Source organism: Urocampus carinirostris, chromosome 1 (assembly GCF_059441175.1).
Source record: "Urocampus carinirostris isolate Australia breed hairy pipefish chromosome 1, RoL_Ucar_1.0, whole genome shotgun sequence".
NCBI lineage: Eukaryota > Metazoa > Chordata > Actinopteri > Syngnathiformes > Syngnathidae > Urocampus > Urocampus carinirostris.
The window spans coordinates 14,765,343-14,785,403 of NC_142349.1; the positions used below are offsets into that span (position 1 = coordinate 14,765,343).

At 39.2% G+C, this 20,061-nt stretch overlaps 1 protein-coding gene and 1 pseudogene across 1 annotated transcript; one reads left to right on the plus strand and one right to left on the minus strand.

Moving 5' to 3' along the window:
• The first annotated feature begins 335 nt into the window (after nucleotides 1–335).
• On the plus strand, nucleotides 336–475 carry LOC148373653 (U2 spliceosomal RNA; annotated as a pseudogene).
• Nucleotides 476–15,949: 15,474 nt separating this feature from the next.
• LOC148373654 (uncharacterized) lies at nucleotides 15,950–18,857 on the minus strand. The gene is made up of 3 exons (XM_088353611.1): nucleotides 18,360–18,857; nucleotides 17,935–18,049; nucleotides 15,950–16,645 (listed from the first exon to the last, which is right to left on the minus strand). The coding sequence occupies exons 1-3, from the start codon at nucleotides 18,374–18,376 to the stop codon at nucleotides 16,436–16,438; spliced, it is 342 nt and encodes a 113-aa protein (XP_088209737.1). The 5' UTR covers nucleotides 18,377–18,857; the 3' UTR covers nucleotides 15,950–16,435.
• Between the last annotated feature and the right edge of the window lie 1,204 nt (nucleotides 18,858–20,061).

Here is a 20,061-nt window from a genome sequence, read left to right on the forward strand (position 1 = left end):
TAAATATGTGTAACCGATGTATAATATGTATTTGCACCTGTATATTTTTGTATTGTATTTATTTGAGACACTTACTGTATTCTGATATGTTTTGCGAATTAAAAAAGAGGGGCGGGGCAAACGCGGGCTGATGGGAAGTGGGGTAAAGGTGAGTGAGACCTGTTATCGCGGCGGACAATAGCGGATATATATTTTTCCCACCCTTACCTTTGGAAATATAGACTTTTTTTCCTTGGATTAGTTTCAACGGGTACCCGGACTCTGGAGGTCTGCCTCAAACATTAAGTACCGGTATCATTTTCTGTTCATTTTACCGGCTGTGGTTTTTGGACTGTGTACTTTATATTCAGTTATGTATATTGTGGTTCTGGAATTATGAACTATGTTTGCATTCCGGAGATGGAATAAGAGCTTGCTCTGTCCACTCCACGCATCGGCCCGGTATTGCAGTACCTCCGGGAACGGTACATTCGCAATGATCGCAACAAGGCTTAAGGGCTAGGACCTTAGCTTAGCCTTTTGGCTGAGAGTAAGTGTCCCGGCTCCTAGGCTTTGTAGCGTATAATGAACTGACCGATAACGGATAATGGATAATGAATAACGAAGATAGAACAATAACCCTTAAAAACCCCAAACCCCACATTTGCGAGACTCAAAGCCGGGTTTGGGCTAATTTTGTGATTGTGTTACATATATTAATGTGGGCGCATGCGGCTTATATACAAGTGCGGCTTGTATAAATACAAAATTTGGTTTTCCTCCTAAAATGTGGTGGGTGCGGCTTATAATCAGGTGCGCTCTATACTCCGGAATTTACGGTAAATAGGACCCTGACAAAGGGCAGAAGGGAGCAAAGAACTATGTTCACCACTAGTTGCTCCGTGAATTATTATCGGGTTTCGGGAAGAGAGTGAGGAGGCACCGGTAAAGAGGGCAAAAGCAACGCTGCAGGTCCGGCCTACTGCTGCGGCTAGGCTACATAACAACTCTCACAAGCCACCCCTGATCCATTACCCATGAAACCGATGACCTGGAGCTACAACTCTTTGGACACTGCCACATGCCAGCTACTCTCTAAACGCTTTTTTACACCTGAAGCAAAAGCCCTAAAATGTGTTTTACTTTTTATGAAATGACAATGAAGACCATTTGTTCAACTACAAATATGTGCTTTGTGTTTTATTTGTAGATCTAGCTTTTCTTTTGTTAGTGTCTTATACTCTCAGTGGGAAAAGACGTCACCTCGAGGTCTTGGGGTCTTTTATGAAGGTACGACACTACTTTTCACTTTCCGTGAGGGGCTCTTGTCCCCATTAACTGCAATAACCGAGGGATTGATGCATAGTTAAGAATTTGGTTTTGCTGGCTTAAATTTGGCCATTTGGCAGCATGTGTGAAGATAACTTGAGATCAAAGTGAAAAAGGTGACGAGCAGGACTTTATCGATCACAATCATCGCAGACAACAATCCATTTGTAAGCGCTGACACACACAAGAGCCAACATTCTCAAACGTGCTCTGATTTGTCATATGCGAGCACCCCATCTGAAGAAGTGCACTTGTGCTCCATCAGCCCAAAAATGAGTCACGTTTTAAGGGGCACGAGCCAACTCCGGCCGTAAAATTCTGCGACGTGTGGGACAAAAAGGCCGTGCTCAGCCTTTCTTTTCGGGCTTCGGGGGGCGAACATTTATGATGATCAATAGAGGCCTTGAATGTGACTCGGCTGCGCAATGAAAACAGTCTACTGTACATTGTCTCCGGAGCACATTGTGTGAAATTAAATGGGAGGAGGAAAGTGGGAAGAGGGGGGATTGGTGCCGGTAAAGTGGAAGCGAAGACACTAACTGAAGCCTACCGAGCCTGACGGTTATCTCAGAACTGTTTTTGAAAAAAAAAAATACCATGCCTAGCCAATTTACTGTCCTCCAAGAACTTGTTGTCATTTTGACACATGCCAGGCTTCAAATTAAAGCTAAAAAAACTAAATATATTTTCTAAGCATCAATAACGGGTGTGACACAATCATAAAGAGGAACCAACATTTAACATTATATGTACTACCAAAAAACTGAAAAGTAGGTGTTGCGAAAATATTGTGTCTGTTATCTCTCATCCAACTGACTCCAAAAGTTCCCTGATGACTTCTGAATGATCCAATGTCAAACTTAATGGCTATCAATAACAGAGTGCATTAAGTCTCAATTTAAATGCACCTGCTCTGTGATAGGCTCAGAGGTCTCTGAAAGGACTCACTAGAGAACAGACAGCTGTAGGGTACTGCCCTGCCACCAAGGCATCTACCCTAACCTTTTCTAACCATCAACTCAGCCAACTCTACCTCAAAAGACTCACAATTCATTCACAAGAAGCGACCGGACTCTCCAGTTGTATAAAAAAAAGATTTACAAATGAACATTTTGGGGTTTTAATTGAAAGATTCATGATTTGGATATGTTTCATGTTTCTTGCTCGATAATGAAATTAGTCCTATATCAACAATTTCAATTATCATAATAGTTATAATCAACTAATTAGAGAACCTAATTTTGAAAAGCATCAACAGGAACTCACCAGTCACAGGACCCGCCTTTGGTGACAGTGATGTCATCACTGTAAAAGAAGAAGCGCTCACAGCTTTCTCTCACTCTTCTACGAGCGTTCCTCCTGGCTAGAAGGCCCCCTCTCGGGGGGGGGTCACACAGGCCGGGACTAAGATGGCTGACCGATAATTCCAAGGGTGGGGCATGGGCACCCCAGAGCCACGAGGCTTGGAGAGCCCGTGGTTCTCTCTGTCTTTCCGCCACAGCATTTTGATAACCAAAGAATACACCACGCAGGTCTGGGAGAAAGTTGTGGAAAAGTTCAAAGCAGGAATAGGATACAAAAAGATTTCACAACATTTACCCACCTCCCGTAGCACTGTGCAAGCAATAATATCAAATGGAGGGAGCAAAGAACCACTGCAAACCTACCAAGACCTGGAAAACTAATAAGGGAAGCAACAAAGAGACCCATGCTCACATTGGATGGCCTGCAGGCATACACACCTGAGGTGGGAAGATCTGTGCAGAAGACAACCATTAGTCATACTCTGCATAAGTCCGCCCTTCATGGAAAAGTGACAAGAAGAAAGGCCCGTTTGGCGTTTGAAAGATGACACATGAAAGACACAAATAACATATGTAACCAGGTGTTCTGGTCAGATGAGACCAAAATTTAACTTTTCGGGCTGAATGCAGAGCGCTACATTCGGCGTAAGAGTAACATTGCACATAACCCTGAAAACATCATCCCTACTGTCAAATATGGTGGTGGCAGAATCATGCTCTGGAGTTGGGTTTTTTCAGCAGTGACTGGGTAGTTCGTCAGAGTTGATGGGAAGGTAAATGGAGCCAAATTTGGCAGAAAATCTTTAGGGGTCAGCAAGTGTGCTGAAATGGGGCGCAGGTTCACCTTCCAACAGGACAAAGACCCAAACATAAAGCAACATCTAGAACGAATGGTTTTAACCTAACAATATGAAGGCGTTAGAATGGCCAACCCAAAGTCCAGATGTCAATCCTATAGAGAATTTATGGACAGATCTAAAAAATGCTGTGCATTAACAATTACAATCAGACCTCAAGGAGCTTGTGCTGTCTTGTAAGGAAAAATTAAATATTTCTGTTTCAAGATGTGAAATACTTAAAGAGACATACCCATAAAGACTAGTGGATGGGTTGTACAAAGTATTATCTCAAAGAGGGCACATATTTTTGCAAGGTCTATTTTTCAATTTAATATTTGTTAGCCCAATATAATAATAATATTTTTATCACTAACTTAGAAGTCTGATATATGTAAAAATGTCGAAAATCTTGGTGGGATCTATCCTTTTGCAGGGCACTGTTGTTGGCTGTAGTGTTTTGATTTTTTCCTTTCTTAGTGAGTGAGCGTGTGTTATGTTTATGATGTGTGTGTTTTAGGCTACACTCGGCAGAGATTAGCCAGCCTTTCCCACCCGCAAAGCAGAATTCGGGGGCTGTGTATAAAGACTTGTACACAAGTGAAGAAGGTCCTCCAGATTTTACCCCAGTCGTAAGAAGCATTCCTTCATAAGTATTTTAACAACCCTCTCAACCTCACCGTATGTCCCACTTTTCCAACGTTTCAGTACGAAGCCAGTTGGATTTGGACACTCGAAGTACTGCATAGCTCAAGTAGTACTTTTAAAACCACTTGAGCTTCAAATGTGAGTGATATTTAGGGGAATTTAACCCTATGCTGTGGAATGAGTTCAAAATGCAGAGAAGTCTTTAAGTCTGTTGTTGTATTGAACAGTGGTGTTGTTGTATTGAGCAGTGCAAGCAAGGCCTTCTCTGCTGGCCTAAAAATATCATAATCATGTGATGTTAATTATATCGTTCAAGAATACTTAAAGATTCTAAATTGTCTGTCAGCTTTGCTTCTCCCCTGATTTCGCTGTTTCCAGATATGTGTTTTCATATTCAAGCATTTAATCAACCACATTTCAGCCATTACTCGTTGACAGGGTCATAGATATACCCGGATGCCTTCACACTCAGTTCTGAAGGCCTGGTAGCATAAAATAAGTGAGTTATTATTGATGTTTTGTCTATGTGTCGCAGCTCTGGCTGCATTAAAGGTTTTATAGCCATATTGATTTAGACGTAGTACTCCTAAAAGCCTGGGTGTAAAATGTACAGTCCGCCACTGGTATTAGTGTTCATTTTCTTAAGTAGGAACAAAATTAGTGGTACATATTCAATTTAACTGAGGATTTCAGGGAAATATATAATGTTGCTCAAACATGATGCGCAATGCATTCAAATAAGATTCGAAAATACTGTGTTTTTTGTTTTTGTTTTGCTCTTGCATACGAGAGTATTCGTAATTTGGGTGCTGTTGATTCTCGCCATCACATACTGTATGTCCAAGTCCAATCCCTGCGTGACATATCCGCATCCCGAGTTTTTTTCTTTGGCCCCTGGGATGATCTTGATTCATTATTGTATCATGCACCAGGAATCGTTGTGTATTTGTTTTCACTGTATGTTACTTATCCTTACACTTTATTTTAGTGTTGGCTAGTGAATGATAGAAAATTGCCATTATTTTTTTCTTCCAAGTAATTTCAGCCCGCTTTTGCTGAATTGTAAAATATATGCTGAATAACACCAGCTTCTTTCATTTTGTGTTCAAGTAATGGGAAATTTTATATCACGAAAATCTGTCCTCTGTGCCTATTCATAATTGAAAATTACTGACAGAGCCATAAAAAAATAGTGCTTTATCTAAATAATCACATTGGAATATATTTGTTTGTTTTTTAGTAGCTTTCATCAGGTTCACTAGACTATATGCCTCACTTTAAAATGTTTCAATGTTTGATCAGCTTGTTAATTGTGGGTTAGTTTTTCATTAAGCCCTTCTATCCGTTCAACATTGACACCCCTGCTCTAGATAATGATGTATAATGTGCATTGAATGTGCTCGCCACAGTGTAGGCACCGTAAAATTCCGACTATAAGCCGCACCTGACTATAAGCCGCACCCAGTACATTTTTAAAGGAAAAAACAGTTTTGTACATACATAAGCCGCACCTGACTATAAGCCGCATGTACCCATGTTGAAACATGAGAAATTTACAAAAAAAGACGGTACACGGAAAGTGTTTTAATAATATACGGTACCTTAACCCCGCCGGTGGGCCGCCGGACTATTGATAAACAAATACGTGTCCATACGATGTCACCAGTCACTGAAACATGTCATGCCACATATCATTGGAAAGCTTAAACTCTTGATATTCAAGATATGACAACCAATTCAAAATATACTTATCGGAGAAACATCAGTCTGAAACAAGATACCCAAAAACTACACCCGGCGTAACTCACCATTACGACCCCTGGCCGCCTTCAACGAAAATGGCTTCATTTACATCAAAGATAATCCATAGAATCCAACCGTGTTAAATTTTTACTCCAAAACACAGGATAATCCTGACACATAAAATAGGGAATCCGCCTTTAACATTTCTGCTTCATTGGACGTTGCTTCTTTTAATCAGTTCGATTCAATAACATGAGTCGTAAAATTATTCCCTATGTGGTAGTTAGCCCTCCCCTTTTTCGAACAACATGCGTACCATGATGATGGTCTGTTCATGCGCAAAGCGAGAAGTTACATTAAACTTGCGTTTTCCTCGGACACATATATTCCACGCGTCACACTTCTTTCTTGCTCGGGCGCCCATTAGAAAAATGCATAAATCGACCGCATCGTTGCATGAGCCGCAGGGCCGAAAGCTTGGGAAAAAAGCTGTATTTTACGGTACATTTTGTTATTGGTCACTGATGCACTTGAGACGGACACAAAGAAGGATATGTACTTGTCGCACACATACACGGGAGTAAAGACAGTTAGAGATTAAATAGATAACAAAGGACAATGTTAATGACGCAGTTGAGTTTTAAGGTCAAGTTATGAACAGTAGTCAAGACAAGTCAAAACTTCTGTTCCTTCTTACAGCAAAACCTCCCGTCATCGCCCCCCAGGTGCCATAAAAACTCTGGCTCTGGGGCGGATCCAGTTTCTGTTCTCAGGTGGGCCGAATCAGTAAAAGAATGTCTATTTATCATTTTTAGCCTACCGTAGTTTTTCAGTATTATACTTTATAGTTAAGCCTACTTTAGTAGCCTACCCAACATACTGTATTATAATCAAGGATGAAAAAGCGATATTTTCAAGGCATAATTTATTTATTTACAATAAATGGGAAAGAACAATTTTCATAATTGGCTTTGAATCAGTTAACTGGTTTCTTTTAACTGTTAAGTGAATGTAGTTTCACACCTGAATTAACTCACCATCAACTCAAGTGGGAGTTATGGAAAAAAATGGTCATACTGGTATTGAAAAAATACAAAATAAAATTTTAGCAGTACATTGGTAATATGTTTTTTTACCATGTACTTCTACTCAAGTTAACTTAGAAGGCTACTTTTTACTTCTACTTGAGTCGTATTATTCTGAAGTAACAGTACTTTTACTTGAGTACAATCTTTGGCTCCTCTACCCACCCCTGGAGTCAACGGAGCTACACAATTGTTAACAAGCTTGCTAAACAAATAAACTCATTATTTTATAAAGTTATGTCTTATTATTAAAGTCCATTGCAGAATAGCCAACGTTAGTCCACATAAATGGGAAAAACGCAAACTTTCAAAATCGACTTGTTTCTTCATTTTTTCCCCCTCAACAACTCCCATGGTCCGTCTTCGCCTCCCTCTACGCAGGAGGCAAAAGGCTAGTGCTACTACAGTCAGAGGATCATACCATTTTTGTGTGGTACATTAGCCTTCTCGCGCGAAGGCGAGGCAAAAAAATGGTGACGGGGCTGAAGCAAAGCAAATGTTTGGCTTGGCATATAAAACTCTCGGACGCTGAGACCATGGGGCAAGTCATGCCACGCAACAGCTGCCCAATTTGGCAAAGAGCAGCTAGGATTTAACTTGCCTCTGCTTTCCATCCCGTTTGCCCATGGTTCCTACATTTTAGGACAAGTTTATTTCAAGAATTCAAAATGCCTTTTGAAATCAAACCAAGTCGACGAAAAAAAAAAACTATTGAAACAAACCAACCAAAAAAACCTGAAATATCATATTGTACCTCATACATATTACCTGGCACAGCTTTTAGCCATGGCGAAAAACGTCCGTCGAACAGCCACTTCACATTAGATTTACACTTTCCCATGTTTCAAACTCAGGGTCCAAAGTTGCCATGTGTATTGTGGGTAGGCCTTCGACAAGCACCTGCTCAGAAAGGCCCGACGGAAACCACATCACCGTTTTGAAAGTTACGTTATGTAGTCATGCAAAGTTGCCACGAATATAAATTGGTGATTAAAAAAGACAATTGATAAATGTTACTAAATTATTTTAGTTCAAACAAATGTATATCTTTTTAATGTGTTTATGACTTTTAAAAATTGGATTTTAGACATTTTGTTGCCATTTAAGGCCTTAATTTTAGAACAATGAAATCATTACCTTTTAAAACTTTTCAAGGATCTGCAGGAACACCTGACCGTAATACATTATTACCTCAGTTATCGCGGATAATGGGGGGCAGAACCTCTTACGAAATGTGATAATCCGCGAAGTAGCATCGCACCTTCACAAGGGCCACCAGGGATCAAATGTACCTCGAGATGACGCCCTTACAGAGTTAAAGGATACAACTGTAATGACCTAATAAATAAAATAAAAACAAGGACCACATAATTGTAGCTGAATGAATGGCCATTATCTTCCATATACAAAAGTGCAATGAAATTGGAGGGGTTCTCCTTTCAGTGTAAGAAAACCATTTAAAGAGTGACTAGCTAGCTGCAAGCAATGTTCCCTGTAATTTTCCACGGGTCTGAGCTTTCACACAAAGTCTGTGAGTGACGCTTAAAAATACAATGAACAACCATAATCCCAAGTGTGGCAAGATAATTAATTATCAAACATGTCCAAAACATGACATCGCGTTACATTTTGCTGAGTTTCCGGCAATGTAAAATTATTTTTCTCTTTTGAATGAATTGACTCATGTACTATAGCAAAGGTTGTACGGCCTACAAACATCGTTACAATTCTTTCACAAGATATCCATTTCTTTTTATTTCCTGATACATTTTGTCGAATAATATTAACATTTTGGGGCTTTTTTAGTCGGTTGTAAGATACAGAACTGTACTTAATCACATTTTTTAGTGAAAGTTCAATGTTGGCAACAAGATTCACTTGATATAATTGGAAATTATTTGAATGCAACACAAACTTTTTCTTATTTTTTCCGTGTTTTTTTCTACTTGTCTTTAAATTCCTTTAAAACAAATCTCATTGTGTTTATTTTTTCCGAGCTGTTACTTTTTGTTTTTGTTCTCTGTTTACTTTTTTCCTACATTTCTCTCTTTTCTTTTTTTCTGGCTTTTTTCTAAATTTTTCTTTCTTTTTTTCCTCTTCCTTTTGTTTCTTTTTTTCTCAACTTTTCACATCTTTTTCATTTTGGTATTTTTTTCTTTTTTATTCTATTCCCCCCTTCTTTTAAGTCATTTTGTGCATAGCTTTACATAATATTTGGTCATGTTGGGATTAAAGAAGCAAAAACAACCTGAAGAGCCGTTTAGGACCCGAAAGAGCCGGTTCCTTTTAGTGAGCCGAGCTGAAGAAGCCGGTTCTCGACCAATTCTACTAACTTTACTCAACTTCGTTCTACTCTGACTCGACTTCAAAATACCGCATTTAGGACACAACGTCAGGGGAACCCTTGTATTTTTACTTTCATGCACTGTAACTTTGACTTAAGTCGCTTCTTAATTAGTAATTTTGAGCCCTCCTTTTTGTGCGCCGGCTAGATTTTCTTGTGCGCAGAGAATGTGCGAGCAGTGCGCAATAGCGCACGCGCGCAGTTTAGAGGGAACACTGGCTGCAAGCTAGCATCAAGTATCCTCTGATTGAGCCAAGTCTCAGCGATTATTAAAATACAAGCGATCCAAATGTGAACCAACAATAACCAATGTGGAAGTAGAAAGGTTTCTCTGGATTTCAGTTCAAATGACCACCATCAAAAAACGTATCTGTGAGGAACCTTGAAGGGGAAAGCGACGCTTTGCAGAGCTTCGGCGTGATCGCGGATAGAGTTTAAAGTGACAAGCTAGATATACTATTCTGGTTTCACGTGGACATTCTCCCTTTTAAGAAGAGATGAGTAACGGAGCCGCAAGGACAGAAAACATTAAGAAATACCAATTGTGTTTGTTTGCATTTTTTCCTGCAGGCAGCAGTAAAAATGTGACAATGTATGCGCATACATAGACCTCAGCACAAGGACAGATCATTGCTTCTACACTCAAAGCGATTTGAGCCATTCATCACTGACCAACTTCTTAAATCTGTGCTGAATAGAAAGCGATACACAGCATGTGCGTGCGTTTGCAGGAAGTCAGATTATAGAAGTAAATCTCTTCTAAAACCCGCAGACTGATTTCACGGAATTGGTTTCTAGTTGTCAGAGGCTGCTGCCCTCTGCTGGGTTTCTCATGCACTGTTTGTCCTGTTGTGTCCCTCTTCAGACGTACATTTCCTTAATAGTTTTGGTTCAATTGCATGTATCTGAGTTGTGTACAATACGCATTTTTACATTTGGTACACGGCACTATTTTAATCAGATAGTGCATCCCCAAAAATAGACTACAAAAAGTAGTACAACTTCTAGATCCCAAATGTAGATTGTCAAGTACATCCATAGTAGACAACTCTAAAAATACTATATCTTTAGTTTTTCTCCGGTGTTTTTTTTAATGTTCATTTTCATAAAACAGCATAAAGCTCCTGTTTCCCCCCTTCTTTGGGGAGTTATTGTCAAGAGTTAGCCCTTTTTTTCCCTTTCAATTATAATAGTGAAATCATGTATTTGGCCTATATAAGAGAAGGAATTTTTGCTCCGATATGTTCTTGATTCGTTAGTGTATTATACACCAGAAATTGTTGTGTATTTATTTTTACTGTACGTTACTTCTCCTTGAACTTTTTTTTTCAATCATTTTTGAGTGAATGATGGAAAATTGCTATTATGGTTTCCTTTAAAGTGATTTTAGCCCACCGTGTTTCTTATAGCAGAGCCCTTAACCGAGGCCAGGGAGGCCTGCAGTTCCTTGGATGTTTTTCAGGGTACTTTTGTAACCTCCTGGATGAGCTGTCGTTGCACTCATGGAGTAATCATAGTTGGTCGACCACTCCAGGGAAGATTTTACCCTGTTCAACTTTCTCCATTTGTGAATAATGGCTATGACAGTGGTTCACTGGAGCCCTAAAGACTTTGAAATTAATTTGTGACCTTTTGCAGACTGATAGATTGCAATCACTTTTTTTATTTTTTCAGGAATTTCTTTGGATCGTGGAATGTCAAGTGTGTTCTTGAAATTTTGTAGTCAAGTCAAGTCATTTTTATTTGTATAGCCCTAAATCACGAAGAGTCTCAAAGGGCTTCACAAATTATTACACTATATTACACAGACTATTTTTCAGAATATTATTATACATTCCCCTGCTCTGGAGCCGACGAGAAGAGTAGGTTATTCCTATGCTATAGAGTAGAAGTGAATTTTAAGCTTAGATTTAAACATTTCCACTGAGGTTGCAGATCGGATCTCAGGGGGAAGAGCATTCCACAGCACCGGTGCCCGGATGGAGAACGCTCTCGAACCAGCAGAACACTTCTTTGCTCTTGGGATCACCAGAAGACCGGCACTCTCAGAACGTAGGCTTCGGACCGGGACATAGGGGGAAATCAGATCTGAAAGATAAGAGGGAGCAAGTCCATGTATGATTTTGTATAATACTAAGAGAACCTTGAAATCACATCTAAGGCTAACTGGGAGCCAATACAGGTTAGCCAAAATCGGTGTGATGTGATCGGACTTTTTTGTCCTAGTTAAAAGCTTCGCTGCGGCATTTTGTACCAGCTGAAGAGACTTGATTCTAGACTTCGGGAGACCAGAGAGTAGTGCATTACAGTAATCGAGACGGGAGGTAACAAACGCATGAATTATAATTTCCGCATCCGACTGAGCCTACTTAATTTGTCCAACAGATTCAATTGAAGTGATTTCTTGATTCAACACAGGTGGTGGAAATCAGTTTTGGGTGTGGCCGGTGGAAATAAACTCAGATTTCCAAAAACTGCGGTTAGTTACAGTTATTTTGTGATTCAACAAGGGCTGGTAATTCTTTTTTTTATATAGGGACGAATAGTTTTTTTGTGTGCCGGAATAAATGGAAGTAAGTAACAAATATGCAAAAGAGAGTGAATTTAGGAAGGGGGCAAATACTTTTTCATGGCACTGTATTTTTGGGCCATCCTAGCCCCTACTGTGGGTTTAATCCTATGCATTTTTATATGAAAACACTTTTAGGGGGTGCGCATTTTCTCATACACAAGTTGAGCAGCAGCATGGAGAAGTGATTGGCTTGTCCGCCTCCCAGTTCTGAGGTGCTGGATTGATACCAGAGACCGGCCACCCTTTGCCGAGTTTGCATGTTCTTCCCATACTTTCTTGGGTTTTCTTCAGACACCTCCCACATTCCATAAACATGCATGGAAGGTTGATTGGTGACTCGAAGTATAGTATGTGTGTGAATGCTTATATGTCTATGTGTGCCCTGTGATTGGCTGTCAGTTTAGGGTGTCCCCTGCCCACTGTCAACTGGGATGGGCTTCAGCAACCCCTGAGACCCTAGTGAGGAAAAGCGGATTAGGAAAATTAACGGATGCATGTAGACAGGTCTGTGAGTATTACATCATGACCACATTACTCGCAGTCTTACTGATTAAAAAATGTAAATATTGTGTCCATGTCCTATTATTTATTCACGTGACCATCCCTTTTCTTTCTTAATCCTCGTGTTGTTGCTCTTGATACATAACTGGTCATGCATTGAGACCCTAATTAAAAAGCCCAGACCTGTTCAAAAGGCAGCAGCAGCCTCAAGACCTCTTTAATTGGCCCACCACACGCCCTCGTCTCATTCATGTAACAGATCACTCGTATTAGTGAGGCTAAGGTCACCATGGTTACCCCCAGCGCCATGGCTAGTCCCCCGTTGGTTGCCTCGCCCATGATTGATATTGAATTGTTGATGACGAATGAACCTATATGATAATTCAGCGTGAGACCTTTCTGATTCATGACGCTGTTACTGTAGGAGAAACAGCATCATCATTAACACCACAGTCAGGTCAGGCGTTCATATGGGCCTTATTATTTTGTGATGAATGCCTTGTTTGGTAAAGAACAGTTGAACAGAAATTGCGTTAAGTCAGTATAAGTAACAATTATTTTTATACTTAGTACTTGCATAAACCTAAAAACAAGCATTTTAATGGCATTAAATAAAAAAAGAACAACTAGACTGAAAGAAAAATCTATTTAGTCTTTGCAGTCTCAAAAAGCATTAGATTACTTTGGACAAGATTAGTTTACATGGCTGAAAATGTCCCAATTTAAAAAACAGGCGAGAGGTGAGTCATCATAGTCATCTTCGATCAAATGAGGTGCCACATAATTAGGGAAAGAGCTCTTTTGGATATACTTTCCCCCCCAAAAAATATGGAGCTCCAAAAATTCAAACCTTTATATACACTTTTATAAGAAAGGCAACACATACTGTCTATCTCTCTATCGAGAGAGAGACTGTATTTATATAATTGGAAAAAGTTAAAAATGTTTGTATCATGTTTGTCCTACAGAAACTAGATGGTTTTCCCTTATCAAACATTTTTGGAAAGGCGCCAGGGAGACACTAGGGAGCGGAAAAAAGCTGCATGCCGTTTCAAAAACCCATCCTAAATACTCTCATACGGGGATACGTTTTAATTACTCTCAAATAAAGAGATACTGTTAAGTATAGCTTTATGTGCTACAAATATAATTTTATTTTTTTTATAAAAACAAATGTGCATTTTGTATTTCCTTGTCTGTTGTGATATTAAAATCAGTTTGATGATATGCAACCTTGCGAGTGACAAACATGGAAAAAACACAGAAATCAAGAAAGGGGCCAACTTTTCATATATGTATCATATGTGTTTATTGATCAGTCAAAATACAGTATGTTTCAAAAGTGAATACACCCCTCACATATCTGCATTAATTTCATGATTAATTGAACAAACATCACTTTAACACAACGAAAGGTAGTCAATGCTTAAATAGCAAAGTGAATTTATTTTTCCCCACAGAAAACTCAAAATTTAGTCATTAGTAACAAAACCCCTGGTAACAAAAGTGAGGACACCTTAAAAGTTTCTAAAGTTCAATATTTTGTGTGGCCATGATTTTGCAGATCCGTTTTAATCCTCATGGCGATGGATTTCACCAGCACCTCACAAATTGCCCCTGGAATGCTCTTCCATTCCTCCATGACTAATCTGGGGGATATTCAAGATCTTGTACTTCTTCACCTTCCACTTGAAGATGCCCAACTATTGGATTTAGGTTCGGAGACATGCTTGGCCAGTCCATCCCCTTTACCCCCAGCCCCTTAAATAAAGCCTTGGTCATCTTTAAAGTGTATTTGGGGTCATTGTCAGGCTGGAACATTGCCCTGTGACCCAGTTTCTGGAGGAACGGGATCGTTCTCTGCTCCAGTATTCTACAGTACATGTTTAAGTTTGTTTTCATTAATGAAATACAACTCCCCCATTCCTGTTGCACTAATGCAAACAAAACTATGACATTCCCAACACCATGCTTGACAATAGGCATGACAAACATGTTTGTATTCAACTTGTTAGCGCCATACATTTCGGATCAACCAAGCCAAATGAATTCATCTTTGTCTCATCAGACCAGAGGATATCTTTCCAGTAAGCCATGACCTATTTTAGTTGTGTCAAAGCGATGTTTATTCAGTGATGTTCTATTAAACATAATGAAATATATGCAGAAATCTGAGGGGTATACTCACTTTTGTGACATACTGTATATTGCTGATCACAATTGCCAACGATTGGATGCAACGAGATACATACCAGAATCATGGCAGTGAGAGCGTCGTATCATATCCACTAGAGCAGTTGTCGGTATCTTATGGCTTCCGAGCCAGATATGGCTCGGAAATAAAATCATTCTCGCACAAATTTCTTCTATAGTGTTTCAATTCTGATAAGTCGAGTCGAGTCTTGTGCACACATAACCAGCATAGCACTAATAAAACAGTATATAAAGAGCATACTCCCCACTACATTCAGGCTGTCATACACAAACAGACCTCATTTCGGCTGTACGTTGCTAAGGGATCCTTTATATTGAAGCTTATTAAACAATTTAGGTTCACTGTTGAGACACTTAATGATGAAAACCCAGAGAATAAAAAGTAAACACCCAGAAACATTAGCCTAGCACACATTGCAATTCGATTGGGTGAGCGGCACACAGCACACTTCTCTCTGCCCGGCACAGTCTGCACCGTAGCTAAATACAGCAGTATCGTTTGCAGTATTTTGTGACATTTTTACAAAATAACTCTGCTTGCATCTTAATTTGAAACCATTATTAATGAAATAAATTTGGTCAAAAGTAGCCTCAGTGATCTTAACTGTGGGAGGAGACAAGTTTAAGGTGATTTATTTGTTTATATGGCACACAGGCCCAGGCGTTATTCTTATTTCATAAATTTTATCAAATCATATAACGTCACATAGTGAAACAAAATGAGCTGAAAATTAGATTTTAACCGAAGAGTGGGTTGTCGTTTTTTTTCTGAAATTTGCCTTAAAATATTTGGGATGTCTCTCTCTCTCGCTCGCTCAAAATTTAAGTAGATTATATATACAGTATACAAACATATTTGTATATACAGCCATTATGTTTTTTGAGTCAAAGAGGTTCCCGACCCCTGCACTAGACCATTACGGATATAGACAAGACGCAAAAGGCATGAGGTTTATGTCTTCATCACGCTTTTTCTAATCATGGTATCAAGTCAAGGAATGGAACAAAAATAAAAAGCAGTCTTGAATGATATAAACGCAAAAAAGCACAAGAGTGAAACAACTCATTGGTGTATCTGATGATGAATTGGACTTTGAAGGACATTCAATTATACATTGTAGGTTAGTTTTGTGTTCAGTTTACGTCGGAAATACATTATTTTAATCATAGCCGAATGTATTCAACAACCTTCGTCACTTAAAGTGGTTAGTTTGAGGTGAGAAAAAGAAAAGCGAATTGTTATACTGATTTTTAAACATTCCTTTGACCTTTCTCTAACATTAGTATCTGGTACTGTTAAAAAAAATATATATATATATTTTCATACATATACATGGACTTTAGATTTACATGTTATGATGTTATGAGTGTTAAATTCACAAATGACTAAAATACCAAACAAAAACAACATTTTTTATTTGAAATGAATTTCAAAAACAGTGTAAAAACTCATGTTTAATTCATAACAACTAAGTCAAAGAAAAATAAGACAATACCCAAGTATGGAAGAAATGTTGAGTTTTCTAGCGGCTATGAACATGAACAGTGTGCACACCTGAATGGGCAATCGCAGAAAAATTGAGGTTGCACCGAGTATCTTAAGAGGAAAAACACAATAATTTGGGACTTTTCATCTTATGCAATCTTGAGTCAAATGTTTTGCACCTAATGACGAGAGGGTAAGGACAAAAAAGTTCAAGTGCTCAACCTCCCTGAGACTTCAAAACCACCCCAAAATCCTACACGAGTCAAAGCGACCGGTCCTAAACTTGTATCGTTTGGCAGCTCCCGTCCAAATTTAGCATTAGTTTGGTCTTAGTCCTTAAATTATTGCTGATATTTTTCCTATTCCTGATACCTGACCAGGAAGTAGCGCTAGGTCACAGATGCGTTTCTTTCGCTTGACAGTGACTGTGCAGACTCTGGAAGTGCGCCTCTTTCAAGATGCGGTTGATGTGCAGGTAGGAGGCGGGCGCATCACAAGGCTCGCCAGTACCGAGCGGGCTGCAGGGGCCCGCCGAGCATCGGCTGCCGCTGGAGCTGGCGGTCACGTGCTCCAGACTGCTGAGGCTGCTGGAGCTGTTGGACCACTGGAACAATAAAGACCATTTTATCAATCGAGTATTTAAAGGTGTCCCAACTACTGATAGATTCACAGGCAGTGGGCGAATAAAACGGACAATCCATCTCACAGGGAAGTGGCTATTAAGCTATTGATAACCAACACATGCAAAATGAATATAGTCCTCGGTTACCATATGGCATTTACACTATAGTTGTAATTCAAACATCATCAATGTATTTTTGGGACTATAAGGCGTACTTAAAAATCCCATATTGGCCAGAATTTCAAATGTAGCCTTATAACCCAATGCGCCTTACATAACGCAAAACATGGTGGACAAGATAGAACCAGGTAGACGTTGCCCTACTTTCGTAGGTTGAATTTGTTCGTAAGTTGCTTCAGAGCTATATTTTGTATGGAATGTATGTTTAAGGTATATATAAGTATGTTTAAGGCTTGGATAAGTAACCTGTATTGTTTTGTACTAAAAAATAAACATTTCATGAAAAAAATTGCTCAATATGGATGAATAAAGTTAAGTATAACTTACTTTTGGAAGATAAGCTTCAAGAGGACCTCCTTCGTGGTAAAAAGTGTTCTGACTATTTTCTCAACCGCATCAAGCTTTCTTATTCCACTTTCATTTCAAAAGAGACGGCTAGCCTCTTCTTTACACTTTACACCAACCATATTGAATTGATGCACGAGATATCAAACAATAAAAATTTCAAAGTTCTTAGTCCGCTGGAGATAGTATAGACAGTATACAATGTATAGACACGAAGTAGGAAGAGGAAGTGGATTTTTTTTTTCCCGGGTGGATGCTGGGTGACCTTCCACAGCGCCACACGCCGGTAGCAGCGGAAAGAAGCACTACTGTCCTGTACTCGGAAAATGGTGCACACCATACAAAATCTAGCTAAGAGCAATGTCCGGATATTTTTCGACATCCTGAAAAAATTGTTCCTACCTACCGTTTTACGCAAGTCGAATGGTCCTAAGTAGGGGAGCATCTGTATACCATTCACTACTTATACGTGTTTTACAGGATATAACTATGTGTGCAATGCTCCTTTAATCGGGGAAAAAAATCACTGACCAATGTTGCAAAACATTATATGCAACGCAAATCCAACATGGATTTGTCAGGCTCGAGCTGAATTGGGCTTTAATACCCATGGGCCGGGCACAATTTTTTTTTTTTTTACTTTACTACCTATACAGCATATTTTATTTGTATGTCCCCCTACTCTTATCAGATTATACTAATATATATATATATATATATATATATTACTGTACTATACTAATTACCTCGTAGTCGCAGGCATCCCTTCCTGGCTCAGGGGACAGGGGGTGAGCTTGGTTCTGCCTTTTGGCTTGCGGTACCATGTGCCCATTCTCATCACCTCCACTGTGCTGCCTTTTCCTTTATAAACATAGGGCATACACAAATAATACAATCATGACTACATTGATTAATCTAACGTACATTCAAATGCTTTACAATCCCAATGAGTGAAATTAAAAAGGCAGATTTTACACGATAGCTACAAAGATCCCCGTTCCCAGTTATTGAGCATAAGTTTGAAAGAGTGGATGTTTCTGTGCAGAAATTACTATTCACGTTCTCCCTTATCAACAAAACACATTCACGTTTTCTCGCACTTGGTCGTACTTGCTACCGCAGACGAGTTTAAATCATTTCCATTAATCGAGTTTCAAATCGAAACACTCACCTGCTTTCAGTCAACATGTGTTGACGAAAAACGCATCGATGACGAGGAATTTATTCGCGAATCTCCGATGTCTCACCACCTCGCAAGCAATTAGCTTGCATTTGGCAGCTAATCGAAAGCTTACCCACGTAGACGTCTGCTTGGGTCTTAAGTGATGAAATTAGCCATCGCCACAACAGAGAATACAGTAGCCCACAAACACATACAGCAAAGTAGGCCAACAATTTACATCACGATATGGCTAAATGGTCTGTCACAAAATAAGCAATCCGTCTTTCTCGTTTGTCACGTACAAGCTAAAAGCGTTAGCCTTCGGCAAAAACTCAAAAGCCTAAAGTTGATACTTTAAAAACAAACATGGAAGGTCTTTTGTCGCGGCGTTTCAATCTGATCGCTTCTGAGGAACTTATATTAACGAGAAGGTTTTCGTGTTTAATTGAATAGCTAATACAATTTGTTCACAGTCGCCAGCCGACGCGCTTGTGTTTACATGCTACTGCGCCTGCGCGGGATTTGCAGGGACGCTTTTCAAGACAAAAAAAGTAAACATTTTTTTTTTATGTACAAATGATTTTCATAATGATCAAATATTGTTTTTACATCCTTACATTATGTCTTGATTTATGGATGTTGCCCGGAATGAATGAACCATTGTAAAGTGTAGCCTCAGCACAGTATGGATTGTGCGATATCAGGAGCAAAGTGTTTTTTGTAATACTTTCTATCTACATTTTCTCGAAAAAGACAAACGACGCAGTATAACATTGAGAGTTTAAAAAATGCTTTATTTGCAAAAACGCATTGACATTTCCATATACAAAACTTCACATTGGTGTTGCGAAAAATCAGTCCAGAACCTTCGCTCTGAAAATGCCTGTCTACAAGTGATCCCAAGAGCCAAGAAGAGATCTACAGGTTCGAGAGCGTTCTCCATTCGGGCCCCGGGGCTGTGGAATGCTCTTCCCCCTGAGATTCGATCTGCAACCCTAGTGGAACTGTTTAAATCTAGGCCTAAAACACATTTCTATTCTATAGCATATGAATAACCTATATTTTATGTTGACAATATCTGCGTATTATTTAACAACATCCATTGCAGCCTGGTCATCCTGGAAGGGTGATTATCTCATGTGCGGTCCCTTCTCAAGGTTTCTTCATTTCCCTCATGTTGAGGTTTTTGAGTTTTTCCTTGCCCTCGTGTAGGTTGTAGATCAGGGGATGGTGTAATAATAGTCTGTGGTTTGCAATAATCTGTGGTTTGTGCAGCCCTTTGAGACTCTTGTGTTTAAGGGCCCAAGCACCCCCCAAAATTATAGCATTTTAAAAACTTGTTTCCTTAATAAACATCAGGATAGGCTTATATAGGATGAAAAGAATATAGATTAAAAAAAATAACAAAAAAATGAACAACGTAGCGTTGGAAATTCTCTACTGCTTTGAAATGGTTCGGTCCATTTGATTCCTAGCACAGCATCGTATTATTTCTGCAGTATGTCTGCAGTATTTCTGCATTATTTTTTTGTATTGTTTCGAAAGTCTTTTTTGTAATATACCCGTTGTAACACTGTAGTTGTATTTTTGTAGTATTTCCGTAGTCATAATGTTGCAGTGATTCTCTAGTATTGCTGTAATTTTATTTTTTTAGTATTTTCCGTAGTATTTTTGCAGTTGTATTTTTGTGGTATTTCCATAGTATAATCTT

Excerpts from the sequence above, each read along its gene's own strand:
- LOC148373654 (XM_088353611.1), bottom strand. Across the intron at positions 16,646-17,934 it reads GGGATGCCTGCGACTACGAG|TGGTCCAACAGCTCCAGCAG; the intron begins GTAATTAGTATA and ends TTATTGTTCCAG.